Source organism: Cavia porcellus, unplaced genomic scaffold, assembly GCF_034190915.1.
Source record: "Cavia porcellus strain 051 isolate PalLab524CR breed Dunkin Hartley unplaced genomic scaffold, mCavPor4.1 scaffold_10, whole genome shotgun sequence".
NCBI lineage: Eukaryota > Metazoa > Chordata > Mammalia > Rodentia > Caviidae > Cavia > Cavia porcellus.
In genome coordinates, this window is record NW_026947493.1 from 76,992,794 (window position 1) to 77,007,023 (window position 14,230).

General features: G+C 32.4%; 1 protein-coding gene across 8 annotated transcripts in view; it reads right to left on the reverse strand.

Moving 5' to 3' along the window:
* Nucleotides 1-14,230, reverse strand: part of Csmd3 (CUB and Sushi multiple domains 3) — a 1,082,130-nt gene that overhangs the window by 553,342 nt on the left and 514,558 nt on the right. For all 8 annotated transcript variants that reach the window (XM_063257640.1, XM_063257641.1, XM_063257642.1 and 5 more), the window contains one exon: nucleotides 154-275. In XM_063257640.1, the coding sequence (XP_063113710.1) occupies nucleotides 154-275 (122 nt within the window). The remainder of the gene's footprint in view (nucleotides 1-153; nucleotides 276-14,230) is intronic.

The following is a 14,230-nucleotide window of genomic DNA, read 5'->3' on the forward strand; positions in this document are numbered from 1 at the left end:
ATAACTTTTTGTTTTATAAAAGGAAGAAGTCGAAACTATTGCTGAAATCATGCTTTGGTTACAAATTTTCTGTATCAATTTTTCCTCATGTTCTCTTCTCCTTTGTCTTTATGATTATGCTCTTTAATCACACATGAGTTTGCTTTTCCTTACCTTGTTTGCATTCACTGCTGTGATGACCCACACACACTGTGCATTGCTGTCGTATTGGAATGGGAAGTTGGGAGATGTAAAGGTGCCACTCGGTCCTTGAAGATTAGAGCCGCACGTTTTCACTGAAAGAGAAATTGCAATTTAAAAGCTAGGTATAAATCACATCCATGAAAAAGCCTAGGAATAAAATGCTTTTCAATAGACTTGAAAATCAAAGCTACACATCAAAAAAAAAACACATCACAATGTATCTTAGGGTTTTCTAATACCACATCGAAATTAGAGTGCTCCATGTGAAGAGTCACAAGCTTAGTATTTTCTACATTCATTGAAGACTAATTACAAATTAAGTTGTGAGACACAGTAAACTGTCCTTTGACTGTAAATTGGATACTTTAATTATAGAGAAATATACTTATCCAATATTATGTTAATAAAAATCTACAAAGAAGTAAAACTTTTAAGTAATTGAAAAATATTTTATTTCTATTTATTAAGTATTCAAGGACTCATAATAGCACAGCTGAGAGACATCAATATTAAAACCATTTTTTCTGCTGCAGAGCCTGTGAATTAGACAACTAAGACCATTAAAAAAAGAGCTATATTTAAACATGTTTAATGAATTCTCACAAAAGCTAAAAGCTTTAATGTTGCAATTTCTAATTACTTTTTCTGCTCTATAAGTATGTATATTAACTTGTTTCTTGATCACTATAAACGTCATACATGCCATTACTTTTGTGCCATTCTATTAACAATTCTACTCACATTATCCTTTTTTTTTTTTTTTTTGTCTTTTTCCTTTTTATCGGTCCCGGGGATCGAACTCACGACTGCCTGCTTCCGACTGCCTGCTTGCAAGGCAGGCGCTTATGCCACTGAGCTAAACCTCCAGCCCCCTTCATTATCCTTTTCTAGTTTCTACTTAGTACCCTCTTGCAAAGCATCATTCTATGCTTATAACATTTTTCTCTACATTTCCCACTTGCACCCTTCACATATTTCAACATAATTTCTGTTCTGATTTCAATGTTCACATTGCTCACACTCCGAGCAATGAGCTCCTAGTTACAAAATCCAGTGAACTCTTAATTTTTCTACATATTTGCTATTTAAGCAACAATGGAAAGTGCTAGAAATCTGAAATTTCTTGCCTTCACTTATGTAGTGCTGAACTCTACATTTTAAATAGTTCTGTTCCTTTTTCTAGTACTTTTTCTTTTTTTAATCTGACCATTAAGAAGCATAATTTTAAACAGATTTTATAGCCTCTTTTCTACTTAATGTTCTCTGAATAGTTAAACTAATTTACTTTTAATCATAGAGGTTCACGTCTGTGTTGACATCTCTTAAATTCACAACACCGTCTTGTTATCTGTCTTGGTTTCTAGATTAATTTTCTCTACACTGGATATTCCAGGTGATAATCTAGGAAGCCTTTAATTAAACAGTTTTTAATAAGCCCCTCAACTTCCCTACCATAAATATTTCTCCTCGGAAACATCTTAGGATTCTTTTTTTATTTTTTGCAATGTGTTTGTTTCTAGTCATTTTTACAACTCCATTTCAAGACCTCCAATTACTCTCTCTCTCTCTCTCTCATCACCCTCAGTGCTACTATATTTATCTTTCTAACACAAATATTTGAATACTTGGTTTCATGAAAATTTGCTATTTCCTGTCCTCCAGTGGATCGCAGCTTCTTTTCCAGTACAGTGCTTTGCATTTCACATAATCCTACATTTTACTTGTGTCAGAATAAATGCCCCCCCCCGCCCCGCTCAGGTCTAGAACACTCCATCTTAGACTTATGTGCAGTAATTATATCAAAAGCCAAGCTTATTAGTGCTTATTTCTGTAAGGAGGTTTCTAGTTCCTTCCCTGAGAACTCTGTAATGTGTCTTTGTATTCACAGTACATTATTTGGACAGCAACTAATGTAAATCTTTGATTTCTTGTAACCTGATACAGTACGCAGATAAGGAAATTCTAAGAAGTTTCTAGCAATGATAATTAAACAGCAATTGTAACCTAGTTTGTTTTAAGTAAGTTGAAATAACTTTCTTGTATTTATTACTTGGTGATTCTCTGGTATACTTTGGTTTTTAAGATATAAAAACAATTACGATTTTTTGAGAGCAAGGCCTTATCCCATTAACTAATAGTATATTATTTTCACAATTTATGCACATTTGCAACAGGAACAAATACTAGAGATCTTTGGTACAAATTTCACATGTACTGTAGACTAACTATTCTGTTGTTGTTGATAAAGAATCCAAACAAATAAACAGAAAAATGGGAAAATACTGTGCTGAAAATATTTTTATACAAAGATAGCAAAGAAAAACTTTAAATGACATGTAAAAATGACCTGTAAAATCTGCATTTTAGTTTTTCCAACTATAATGTCTTCACTATAGCTGAGTGAAAATCATAGTACCTACATCTGTACACTTATGCAATTATCCATATTTTACACTTTTGTCATCATTACAAGATAAAATTACTGAAAAAACATTAGAATGTCCAAGTATGTGAAAATTCAAAGTTTAATAAATACGTCTAATTTATTCTCCAAAATTCATTCAATACACATTCAAAAACAAGAAAAAAAATTGGGCTTTATACTCTTATAATAAAAATTATTTGTTCTTTGTCATTGGCTTAATATGTGAATACATTTTTATATCCAATTCTCTATACACAACATTATTATGGCTTCATATTACTCTTCATTGTTGCCTCTATTTTTCTTGCTCAGTTTTACTATTTGAATAATTTTACTCATTTCCTTGTTCTTTATCAATTTACAGAGCCTCAGTATAGTACCAATTTTAATCACTTTAAGTTTCCTACAAAATTTTGCAAGTTTTTTTTATTCGTTTTTAAGTTCTTAAGTTTTGTAGAAATTGATTTTTATCTTCAAGTATTTTTAAGTGAGTGGAAACGAGTCAGAATCATTGTTTATGTTGTATCGTTTATGTTTTGTTCAGAAAGTTATCTTCAAAACTAAGAATGAAATGTAATCTTTTATTATCATACATTCATAATTTTATTTTATTGTATTTAAATGTTTTATACCTGAACATTATCCTTGTATGATATGAGACAACGGGCACTTACAGTAAATATCACTTTATCCAATACTAATTAAGAACGGCTGTATGGTGTGGTAGTGCACGCCTGTAATCCCAACACTCTGAGAGGCTTAGATATGAGGAATACAAGTTCAAATGCGGCTTGCATAATTTATTAGAGCCTGTTTCAAAATTAAGAAAATAAAAAACAAAAAGGAATGGAATTGTGAAGATGCTAGGTTTAGTATCCAGGAACACAAAATTATATTATATTATATTTATTATGGTATATTTTATTACATTATATATATATATATATATACACTCAAATATAGTTTTGCATAAACAACCTACAAGTTAACAAAGGAGGCTTTATTTTTTGTATTGATTGATATATTATTCATCTTCTATGGGTAACATACTGTTTAATCATTTTAATATAAATGATACAAAGCTACTTTTTGTTCAATTTTATAAATTTCTTAATTATTTTTGGATATTTATTTTATCATGAAAGCTTTGTCTAATGTGTTATGGTAAAAAAATATTGTTATTTGAACTGAATTGTATTGAATTCACATATTATAAGGCTATAAATTAAAGTACTACAGCTACTATGGACATGAGCATGGACATTACTCAAAAACCATAAACAGAAATTTGACTTGCTATTTCCCTTTTGGTATCATCCCATAAGAGTTAAAGATAACATATTATGGTGACATGTACATACCCCTTTCATAGCAGCACAATCTGTAATAATTAAATCTTGGAAGTGCCCTGTATTTCCATCCGCAGATGAATGGATAAATAAAATGTGAGATTTACACATGACGAATTGTATCTCCCATAAGGAAGGGTCAATTTGAGTCGTTTGTAGGCAAATGCATGCATTTTGAGGCCATAATAGTTAGTGAGAGAAATCAGACAAAAATGGTAAATACTGAATGGTTCTATGAGAACCTAAAGAACAAATAAATTAAAGAGAAAACTAGGACTACCACTTTTGCAAATTTAAGAGAACTAAGAGATGAGAGAGAAATAAGGAAGTGGACGGGAGAGAGGAATAAAACAAGTAAAGATGTGCTATAAACACGTGCCAGATCCACACAAGGAATTTAATAATCATGTACTGAAAACATGAACTAATAAAAAACATTTAAGATAACTAATTGTCTACTCTGAAACAGACTTTTATCAAAGACGACAGACAAGACAAACAAATGTTACCGCAGCAGATGTATTGCAGTGAAGTAGCACATTTGGTAAATCAAGCACAATTGCTGGTTTATGTGCAAAGAAAATTGTTTTGGAAAGACATAGCTTTCAAACATAACAAGAAATGAATAAAATCAAAACAAGTTATTATTCAACTAACCATGAAAACTTTTGTCATTAAAAATAGAAGTTGTTTTAGGAAAGGCAATAAATTAGAAAAAAACTTGAAAAAGTTTAGCGAATTAGAAAAAACAAAATTGTCATTATTTAATTTTTGCTTGTTTATATTCAAGTGATATAATAATTTATCTATAATATAAAGATGCTATATTTAGTAATCCCAATAGTTGACTTTGAAGAAGATATACATAAGAAAATGAATATTTCTCTTCTATAGTAATAATTAGTAATTCAACTGAAAGAAACAGATTCTTCCCTGTGGAAAAATATGGTTATAATTTTGAAAATATAAAATGAAATAAAAATATATGGTGAATCATTAAATTTAAAAAATTACTGCAGTTGAACATACATCACCATTAATCTCCATCAAAATATCCCCTCATTTTTGGGCACACTATTTCCCATTGTTTTTACTACGGTCTCAAGAAATTCTGGAATATTCTTTTGTGCTTTCCTTCAGAGGTGTGATAAAAAATTTAGTAAATGCTGCTTCCAAGTGTCATCCAATGGAAAAGCAAGTTATTAAAGGCATTACCCTAGGTATTCATCTACCTTATTCACAGGATCTGGTACATGAAACTTTTGGTTCTTCTCCAAAATCAAAATGCTCACGAAAGGAAAATGTTTAGAATCATTTCAGGACACTGGTTGGTAGCTACTAGGGTACAGCTGGACACTTCTGAAAGAGGACTTCCAGAACTGTTTCAGAAAGTGGTAAAAATAGTGTGTTAACTGTGTTTGAAACAAGAAGAGTTTTTCATATGGGCATATGGCAATGTGCTTTACTGTTATTATATTTCGTCAAATTTCAACATCTATTCCGTGTTTTGATCACACCTCACAAATTCAGCAAGAGTGGTCCATGATTTTTATGAAGCGAGCATAAGAGAGCACTACTTGATAAACTAATTTCTATGATTTTCCTATAGCTCCAATAACTCCTAGGGCCTTAGACAAAGTAGGTATTTATAATACTCTCCTTGTTTCATATGTAAGCCACTTATGTTTTTAAACAGAAAGTAAAGACTGGCCATTGCTCTGGTTTTTAGTTTTATCATAGAATAAGATAAACCAATATTTACAAATCAACCTTCAAATATGTTTAAAGGTACTATTTCTTTAAAGAAAAAAGACAGAATTATTGCAACAGAGGACAAAGAGAAAGTCTCTAGCTTCTCTGTCAATATAATTTTTTATTTTGCCTTAGATTAAACACATACTGTTAACCAGAAAGGGAAGGCATTCAGAAAATGACTTAGAAACAAGGTTAAGTACAATGAAGTATGTTTTGCTGAAACTACAACCTTCAGGCATTTAGATTTGTGCTACATAGGATTTTTCCACTATGCATGTAAGTCAAACTGACATTTTATGTTTTTCATTGAGCAAAAAAGGGATGATTCATATTTTTAGGATTTTTCTGCACAGAGTATGAATGATTTCGTCCTGCCTATAGTTATACCTGAGTCCCTTGTGTCCTAAATATTCCTTTCACTCTCTCTCCTAGACCTTTATGAAATTTTAGATTGAAGGACTTTTGTCATCATGTTCAAACAGATTCTCAAGCTTTGAAAATTCCATAAAACTCTTTCCACTAATTTAATTGCATTTCCTGAAACACACTGAGAATGTTCCCCATTCAATACTTGCTATTTTTCTCATTTTGCTCAATTTCTACTAAGAGAAGGACAGAATTATAGAAATTATAGAATCTGAGTTCAACAACTACTATGAAGTCGACTTTTAGACTGTGACGTTCTGACACCTAAGCCTCTGTTCCACCTGGAGAATGGAGGAGATGTCTTGTGGTAATCCTAACCCTAACCCTTTTCCTGAGTAACTAGCTTCAGCATCATAGAAAATGCACACCCATAGGTGCAGATTTAAAATGCTAATAGGATTCAGCAGTATAGAAGCCTGAAAAGCTACTGTGCAGGTATCACCTTCTCTCCCTCTACATGCCTTGATGAAGACAAAGGGCAGGGCCTCTGTTTGATAAAAGGATAGAAGATGTGGACATTACCTGCCCCTGGGAAGCCTGAGGGAATCTGCTTCCCAATGCTTTCATGTGATCTCCTGCATCCCAGTACAAGAATGAATCTTTTACTCCTGCATGTTACTGTTTATTCCTTTACTGGAGGACACGTAGAGATCTGTAACTCTACTCCATAAATTGCCTCTTGTGAAAATAACCTTAAACTCTAAATCTCTAAGTATCACCTGACACACAGATACATATGGCAAATACACATACACACAGAGCTTATTGTTCACCTTCATCACTAGAACATCAGTTCCATGAAAGCAAAGACAGTGCATTCACAACACTGCCAGAGCTTTACAAGTCCCTGTGGTGTGGAGTAGACTACATGAATCGGCGAGTATGTAAGTGATTAGATGATGAGCATTCTGACAGAGATTTTGGGTTTGGTTTTCATTTTTACAGTGTGTACTTTTTTCTTTGGATTTAGTGACACTTCAAGCTTCCACATTTGTTAACTGTTCTTATCTACCAAGGATTTACTCACGCTGTGAAAAATGAAATTAATTGGCTGGTGCTATAAGACTATGTTTCTGTGTTGCTGGAAGATTTATGACAAGCAATATTTCTTTTTTTTTTCACTAAGACTATAATAATAGAAATCTCAAATAGATTTGCAGTTCTTCAATTATCTTTGCTTCTTCAAATTTGTGTTTACAGTTGAGCAAATCCAGACATTTGGGATCTCGTTTCCTTTAGCTGTTTACTTAGATGTTGGTCTGTATCATCCACAGAATCTTTAAGGGCAAAGATTTTCAGATTGTATCCTACAGCTATCCATATACTCTGCATAAATTCTCCTGAGACATTTTCTAACATGATGGGTCTAAAAGTATACTACTGTCCAATGACAGCTACACTATCTCAAAGAAATGTTGCTGTTAATATTGTTGACTGACGTGATATGAAAAACAATAGATCCACTTGAGAAATCTATTTGAATTCAAATATACTTGCAATATTTCTTTTTTTGTTGCTGTTTACTTCTGAATTAGGAAGCACTATAGAATCCAGGGGAAGGGATGCCAATTTTAATTTTAATATCTACAGTGACTTCCTAATTATGCACAGAGAATGATAACAATCCTTAGAATCAGAGTAAACCGACATTATTTGACAGTAACTTGACTTAGCAAAGTAAGTAGCTACGTTTCTTTCAATGCACAGAATATGGTAGAAAACAGGCAATGTGTATTTCAATTTCATAAATTCTATTGCTTCTAGAATCTCTAATTTGTTCTTTAGAGAATTTGTAGTCTAACTGGGTACAGCTCCATAACAGTGATGAGGAAATATAAGCCATACCATGTGATGTGCACCAAGTTGGATAGCCCACACTAAGGAAGACACCCTGACAAAGAATCTTAGTTACTTAGGGGTTTCTGATTGGGTCCTGTGAGGCAGAAATGATTCTCAATGATAAATATTAAATGATTGGAAATAGAAATGGTTTCTGAAATCTTTGGCTTTGAACACTGACAGGCATGGTGTGGTGACATCTCAGTCAGGAAAGGAAAGAGTGGGACTGAGACAAGTGCCACCCACAAGTTTCAGTTTTATTTTTAATCATTTTTTGCTCACCCACCATCAGTGCTTTCGGGACTCCACTCCTACTATCACACTTTGCAACAAGATTGATGACTTTGACATCTGTCATGACATCTCTTTCTCCCCCAAAAGCAATCTTGAGAAGGATGAACAATATTGAAAGGATGATGCTCCTTGTTTTTAAACTATTGTACAGATATTGTGAAACTGTCAATACTACTAAAAGAAATCTATACATTCCACACAATGCTTATTAAAGCACCAATCACATATGCATGGCACAGGGAATGATCAATAGAGTGAAGAGCAAATGTATCATCTGACAAGAATTTAATGTTTACACTATGTAAGGATCTCACATCTCTCAAAAGCAAAATCAGCCTGCTGTTTGGAGTAAAGTAGACCCCTGGTCATAACCACTTAGATGGCTGAGATGGAACGATTGCTCGAGCCCAGAAAATTGTGACTGGCCTCTAAAAGATAAATTAATAAGTAAATGAAAAATAATGAAAAATACCTAGGCAAGAGACTTTTTAAATATTCTCAATAGAACATAAACAAATAGCCAAGGGGTATGTGATCAATGAGATTATAATTAAAACCACAGGAATTAGGGATCTTAGTCTATTACCAAAAAGGCTAAAGGTAGTTGGTGCTAGCAGGAGTATGGAGAAGAGGGGTATTAGTTTTATAGGAAAACATATGCAGGGTACTAAAAACTTAAGACCAGAAATTCTACCCAGTCAGTCTACTACTGGGTATATAGCCAAAGTCAACAAAATGGATCTCATATACAAACATCTGCATATCCTTACTCATTGTAGCATTATCCACAGTAGCCAAGAGAGGCAGACAACCCAAGCGTCCCTCACAGTGACAAATGTGATCCATGTGTACAATGGATTACTATTCAAGCATAAACGAAAAAAATGAAAAAATAATACTTTAGCAGCATAGGTAGCACATTATTTTCAGTGGAATATGCCAGGCACAGAGACAAATGTAGGTCTCCTAGATGTTGAAAGCACACTAATGGTAACCAAAGGCTGGGAAATTCATGAGGAGAGAGGGATAAATGAATAAGAATTTGGAATTAGATAGGAGTCAGATGTTCCAGTGTGTTGCTGCACAATAGATAAATATAATGCACTTTATATTTCAAGAAGCCAAGAGAAATGATTTTGCAAGTTTCATACTAAAGAAACCATAAATGTTTGAAGAAATAAATGTTTGCTATGAGTTAAACATCACACAATATTTATGTACATGAAAACATCATGTTACCCCTTAAGTAGGTACATTTTGATGCTTTTATGCATTAATTAAAACATTTAACAAAAAGTATACTATGCAATATAGTCTGCCTGAAAAATGCTGAATTATTGACCTAATATCAAAAATCTGCTATACAACTACAGTTGAACGGGTATGGAAACAGTGAATCAGTAAAAATGTTCTACTCTTGACAGTCACAAAGAGGCTATGTACACAAACACACACACACACACACATACACATACACACACAGGTGAGAGATTAAGTCTGTCTAATCTCTCAATCTAGAATCAATCTCCAACCTAGAATCATCCCAAAGTGTTTCAATTTCATAATATTAACGTACACTCCATACTGTATGTCTTCAGGAGAAACTGACAGACCTGTCAGGAATGCAGTAACAATTAGGACCAATCCTCAGCTACATGAGTGCCATTTGCATAAGAATGAAGTCTCATCCATGTCTTCACTGAAAAACAGCCAGTGACTACTGAATAATAATGAAAAGGTGCTATGAAAGGGAAAGAATTAAAATCCGCAAGGAGCCAATTGCACAGGATCAGATAAAATTGATTAAAATCCAACAAATGCAATCCCTATTAAAAATGAAAATATAATATTCAGATTTCCTAGGCAAAAAAGTAAGAAAGTTTATTCTTTGAACCACTAGTTCTCCATTGTTATTAATTTATATTAGTTCTGAAAGTCACATTTGGGCAGGCTCTTGCCTCTCCTTCTGTGTGTTAACTCTGCATCATCTTATTTGTATTAAGGGTGGCAACACATATGGCATTAAATCAGTAACACAAGGTTTTATGTGAGTTACTTGTTTGTTATGATTTTTAATTTAATTTTTTATTCATTTATTTTAATTTACATGGTCTCACTATGTAATCCAGGCTGGTCTCTTCAATTTGCTAATGTAGTCCAGGCTGGCCTTGAACTCACAGTGACCCTCCCACTTCAGCCTCCCAAGTGCTAGGATTACAGACATTAGGTACCACAGTTGACTCTCATTTTGATTTGTAAAATAAAAATAAAATAAAATCCAATTGACTTTATTTTTACTGAGAGGAAAATGATACATGAAAGGGTAGTGTTCTGAGTGTTACACTAACTGAACAATATATTCAAAGGTAAGAAAAGTCCAGTAACAACTTGTAATTTCTAAATAAGATTCTAAAAGTTATTTCTGTGTTTTTTTTTCACATTGTTTTTTTCATTGAAAATATTCTCTTTGATAAAAATTCACTCTTCCGAATCCTTACATCTTTTAGAGCAGAAATATATCTGTTTACCTACTGAGATCCTTTATGTCAGTGTCTACAGATTTAATTTCCTCATGGCAAGTTGTCTTAATATACCTGCATACTTAATGCTCAAAAATTTTCATTATGAAAAATTAACAAAGAGGGAAATATATCTATGTGTAAGAAATAAAAAGGCCAAAATTTATAATTTAAATATTTCAATGGAGTGCAAGAAAAAAATAAATTATTATAGAAGCATCTCAGAATAATTTACTTATCACTGGTACTAGATAAAGTTTCTTCCTAGACAAAAGTGTAATTAATGAAAATCTGATAATGGTCTATTATAAATCATTTATGGCCATATTCATTTATCAACAACCATTCAATTCTATTTCCATATGAAAGGAGTTTATAGTATTAAATTAACACAATCAGATCATAATATTGAAGGACCATGTGGACTCAGATAAAACTTAGTAGCATGGAGAAATAAGAGTGGGTGATTGCCTTCTTGGGATTTTAGAAAAGGTATAATGAATGTAATGTTGAAGTTGAAACTCAAAAACTTAGAACAAATGAGAGTAGAAATTCAGGATGGGGTTCTAGGCAAAAAAAAAAAAAACAAAAAAAACAAAACAAAAACAAAAAAAACTAAGTAACACTGTATTTAGGAAAACTTCAGAATTTCCAAAAATATATCTAAAGTGTCATTTAAATAATGGTAGGTAAAAAAAAAAAAAAAGGTCATGTGTGTTTAGCTAACGCCTTTTTTATATCAAAACTAAGGAAATTCTTTGAAAGTATAGAAGGGTTTTTGAGTCAAGCAAGTGAATTTTAATATTTTGATCATCTAGGCACCAAATGCAGGAATAGATTTGGAAAATAAAAATAGTATATTTAGGGAGGACTAAGCATTAAGCCATAATTTTTTCCTAAGTTACAAATGTTAGAAAATATACCTATTCTTCATTTCTATCTTACTTATTTCTCACATAAAAATTGTACATATTCATAAGGTACTATATGTTGCTTTAAAATGTCTATTTAGTATTAAATGGAGGAGCGTGGGAATTCATTCATTTATCCACTTGCGTAGTTAATCATTCAGTCACTCTTAGTATTAAGAGATATGATTCACTTGACCATGTAAGCAATTGTAGTTGAGAAGCCCTTGCCAGGGCCTGCCTGCACAACCCCGCATAAAAAGGACCAAGAGAAATGGGCAAAAGCCAATTACTATTAATTATGTAATTATGACATGTTACATAGGAAACTTGTAGATTACACTGAGATGTATAATTGGGGGACCAACATACACTGAAGGTCAGGTTAAGAAGCACTGTTCCTTAATATTAGAAGCTCATTAATACAAGACAATTTGAGGCACAGTAAATAAAAACAAGTCAAATAAACATCCGGATTAAAGAATATTTTTAAATACCTAAAATTTTCATTTTGAATAGATACAACATAAAATGAATGGCTAATACTTTCTTATAATCTATATGACAGTGGTTCCATAAAAATATTAGGAACATATTATAGCCCTGCCAATAGAAATAATCCTGCTAAGTGATTTTAATGGATCTCAAAGCAATTTGTTTTTAGGTAGCTTTATTATCTTTTTGTTCATACTGAAAGACTGAAAGAATCCTTGGTGATAAGAAGTCAACAAAATACCTGACCATTTCCCAAAATAATATTGTCTCTTTAGAAATGTCTTCCTGCTTAACAAGTAGAATAGCCCTCTAAAGTGGCATTAGGATGCTTTCAGAGCAAAATAAGACAAGTAAAAAGTGAAATTTTATGGACTAGATTACTTCAAAGAACTGAATCAGTCAAACTTTTAAGCATGAGAAAAAATATATGTGGAAGAATCTATAGCTCTGCACAAATAATAATACTTTAAAATTATTATTAAATTCAATGAATAAACTGAAATATTCAAGTGAATATCATAAGTGAAGAAACTTTGTGAAGTCATTAGTATTTCTGGAGAATGGCACATAGAACTGCATTATAACAACCATCTAAGAAAAATTTCTGAAGAATTTTTAAAAATCCCAAAGCAAAAAAGTCTTAGCAGAAGATTACCACTCAAAGGAATATAAAAAAATGCACTGGTCACAAAATACCTAGACACTGTATCACAAATAAATAAATAAATAAATAAATAGATCCTTTATATCTTATGCTGAAACGAGATAGATGATATTTAGAAAATTTGGCCACCATAAAAGATTTAAAATATTTCACAGAAAAGCTTCATTATATCCTTCAAATATTTAAATTATTAAAAATAAAAATATTATATTTATGTAGGAGTGAGAAGTGAAATTAAAATTTCGGAACCAGATAGCTCAGGCTTAAAGGTTCATAGTTGATCCACCCGGTTATTGGTTATCGAGATTGGGTGGGACTGAAAGGACAAACATATTCCAGGGAAAGCCGTCTTTACTCAAAGGGCTCAGAACTATCTGGATCTGATCCAAGTTCTGCCAAACTTCCAGTTTTTCAAGAGAACCAAGGAATCTGCAGGTTCTTGTGAAATATTTAATTTTTAAAATGTTGACATTCATTTAAATGTTAACAGCCAAACATAAATATGAGCACCGCTGGTCTATAAACCCTTGTTTTTACTATTTGATCCACAAAGGCATTTTAATGTGACACAAAAAGTAAGTTCCAATAGAATGAGAGGGAAAATAACTTCAAACTGGAATTTCAGTTATTGTGCCTATTTCAGTACAACTAAATTGACAAATGGATCATTTTAAATGACTTACAAAATAAAAATCAGTCGCTAATTTATTTAGTATTTTTCTCCGCAGTGCTCCTGTATATATATTAAATCTTTGCTTTGCAGGCCAACTGTTTTAGAATCACATATAGTAAATATTGTCCAGCATTTACACTTAGTTTTCATCCACTCCCCTGGAACATAGAGTACACTTACGTACAGTACGTTTACATCTCACACACACAGTACATCTTTCAAAATTTATTTGAATGTTGCTACTGTTGCATTTTCACAGATGTCTTTTTCTGTTTTAGCACCCAGTTTGAAATTCCATGTCATATCACTTACTTCTCTTTCCCCAATGTCATTTTAAATTAGTAATTTTCAGTTGTCACTTTGTTTTTGTGTGTGAGCTCAAAACCAATGTGCCTAGCTCAGCCAGGGCTGAAAAAAAGGAAACTGAGCTTATAAGCTCACAAAGCTTGCAGCCAGTTCCAGAAAAGGTGAAGTCACAAAGATAACAGTTACCACACCAGCTCTCAGTTAAACCTGTTGCATCACTGAATGCTGAAAAATCGTTTTTGCAGGCAAAATTCTTTCTTTCCAAAGCTGTACAGGTCATGACTTACAAATGCCCTATGATATTTTAAACTAGACACAAGAAAACAAATTCATTGATTTTAGAAATCAATGCATAAAATCATCATTGGGTTCTTCAAGATGCGATGGGATCTCC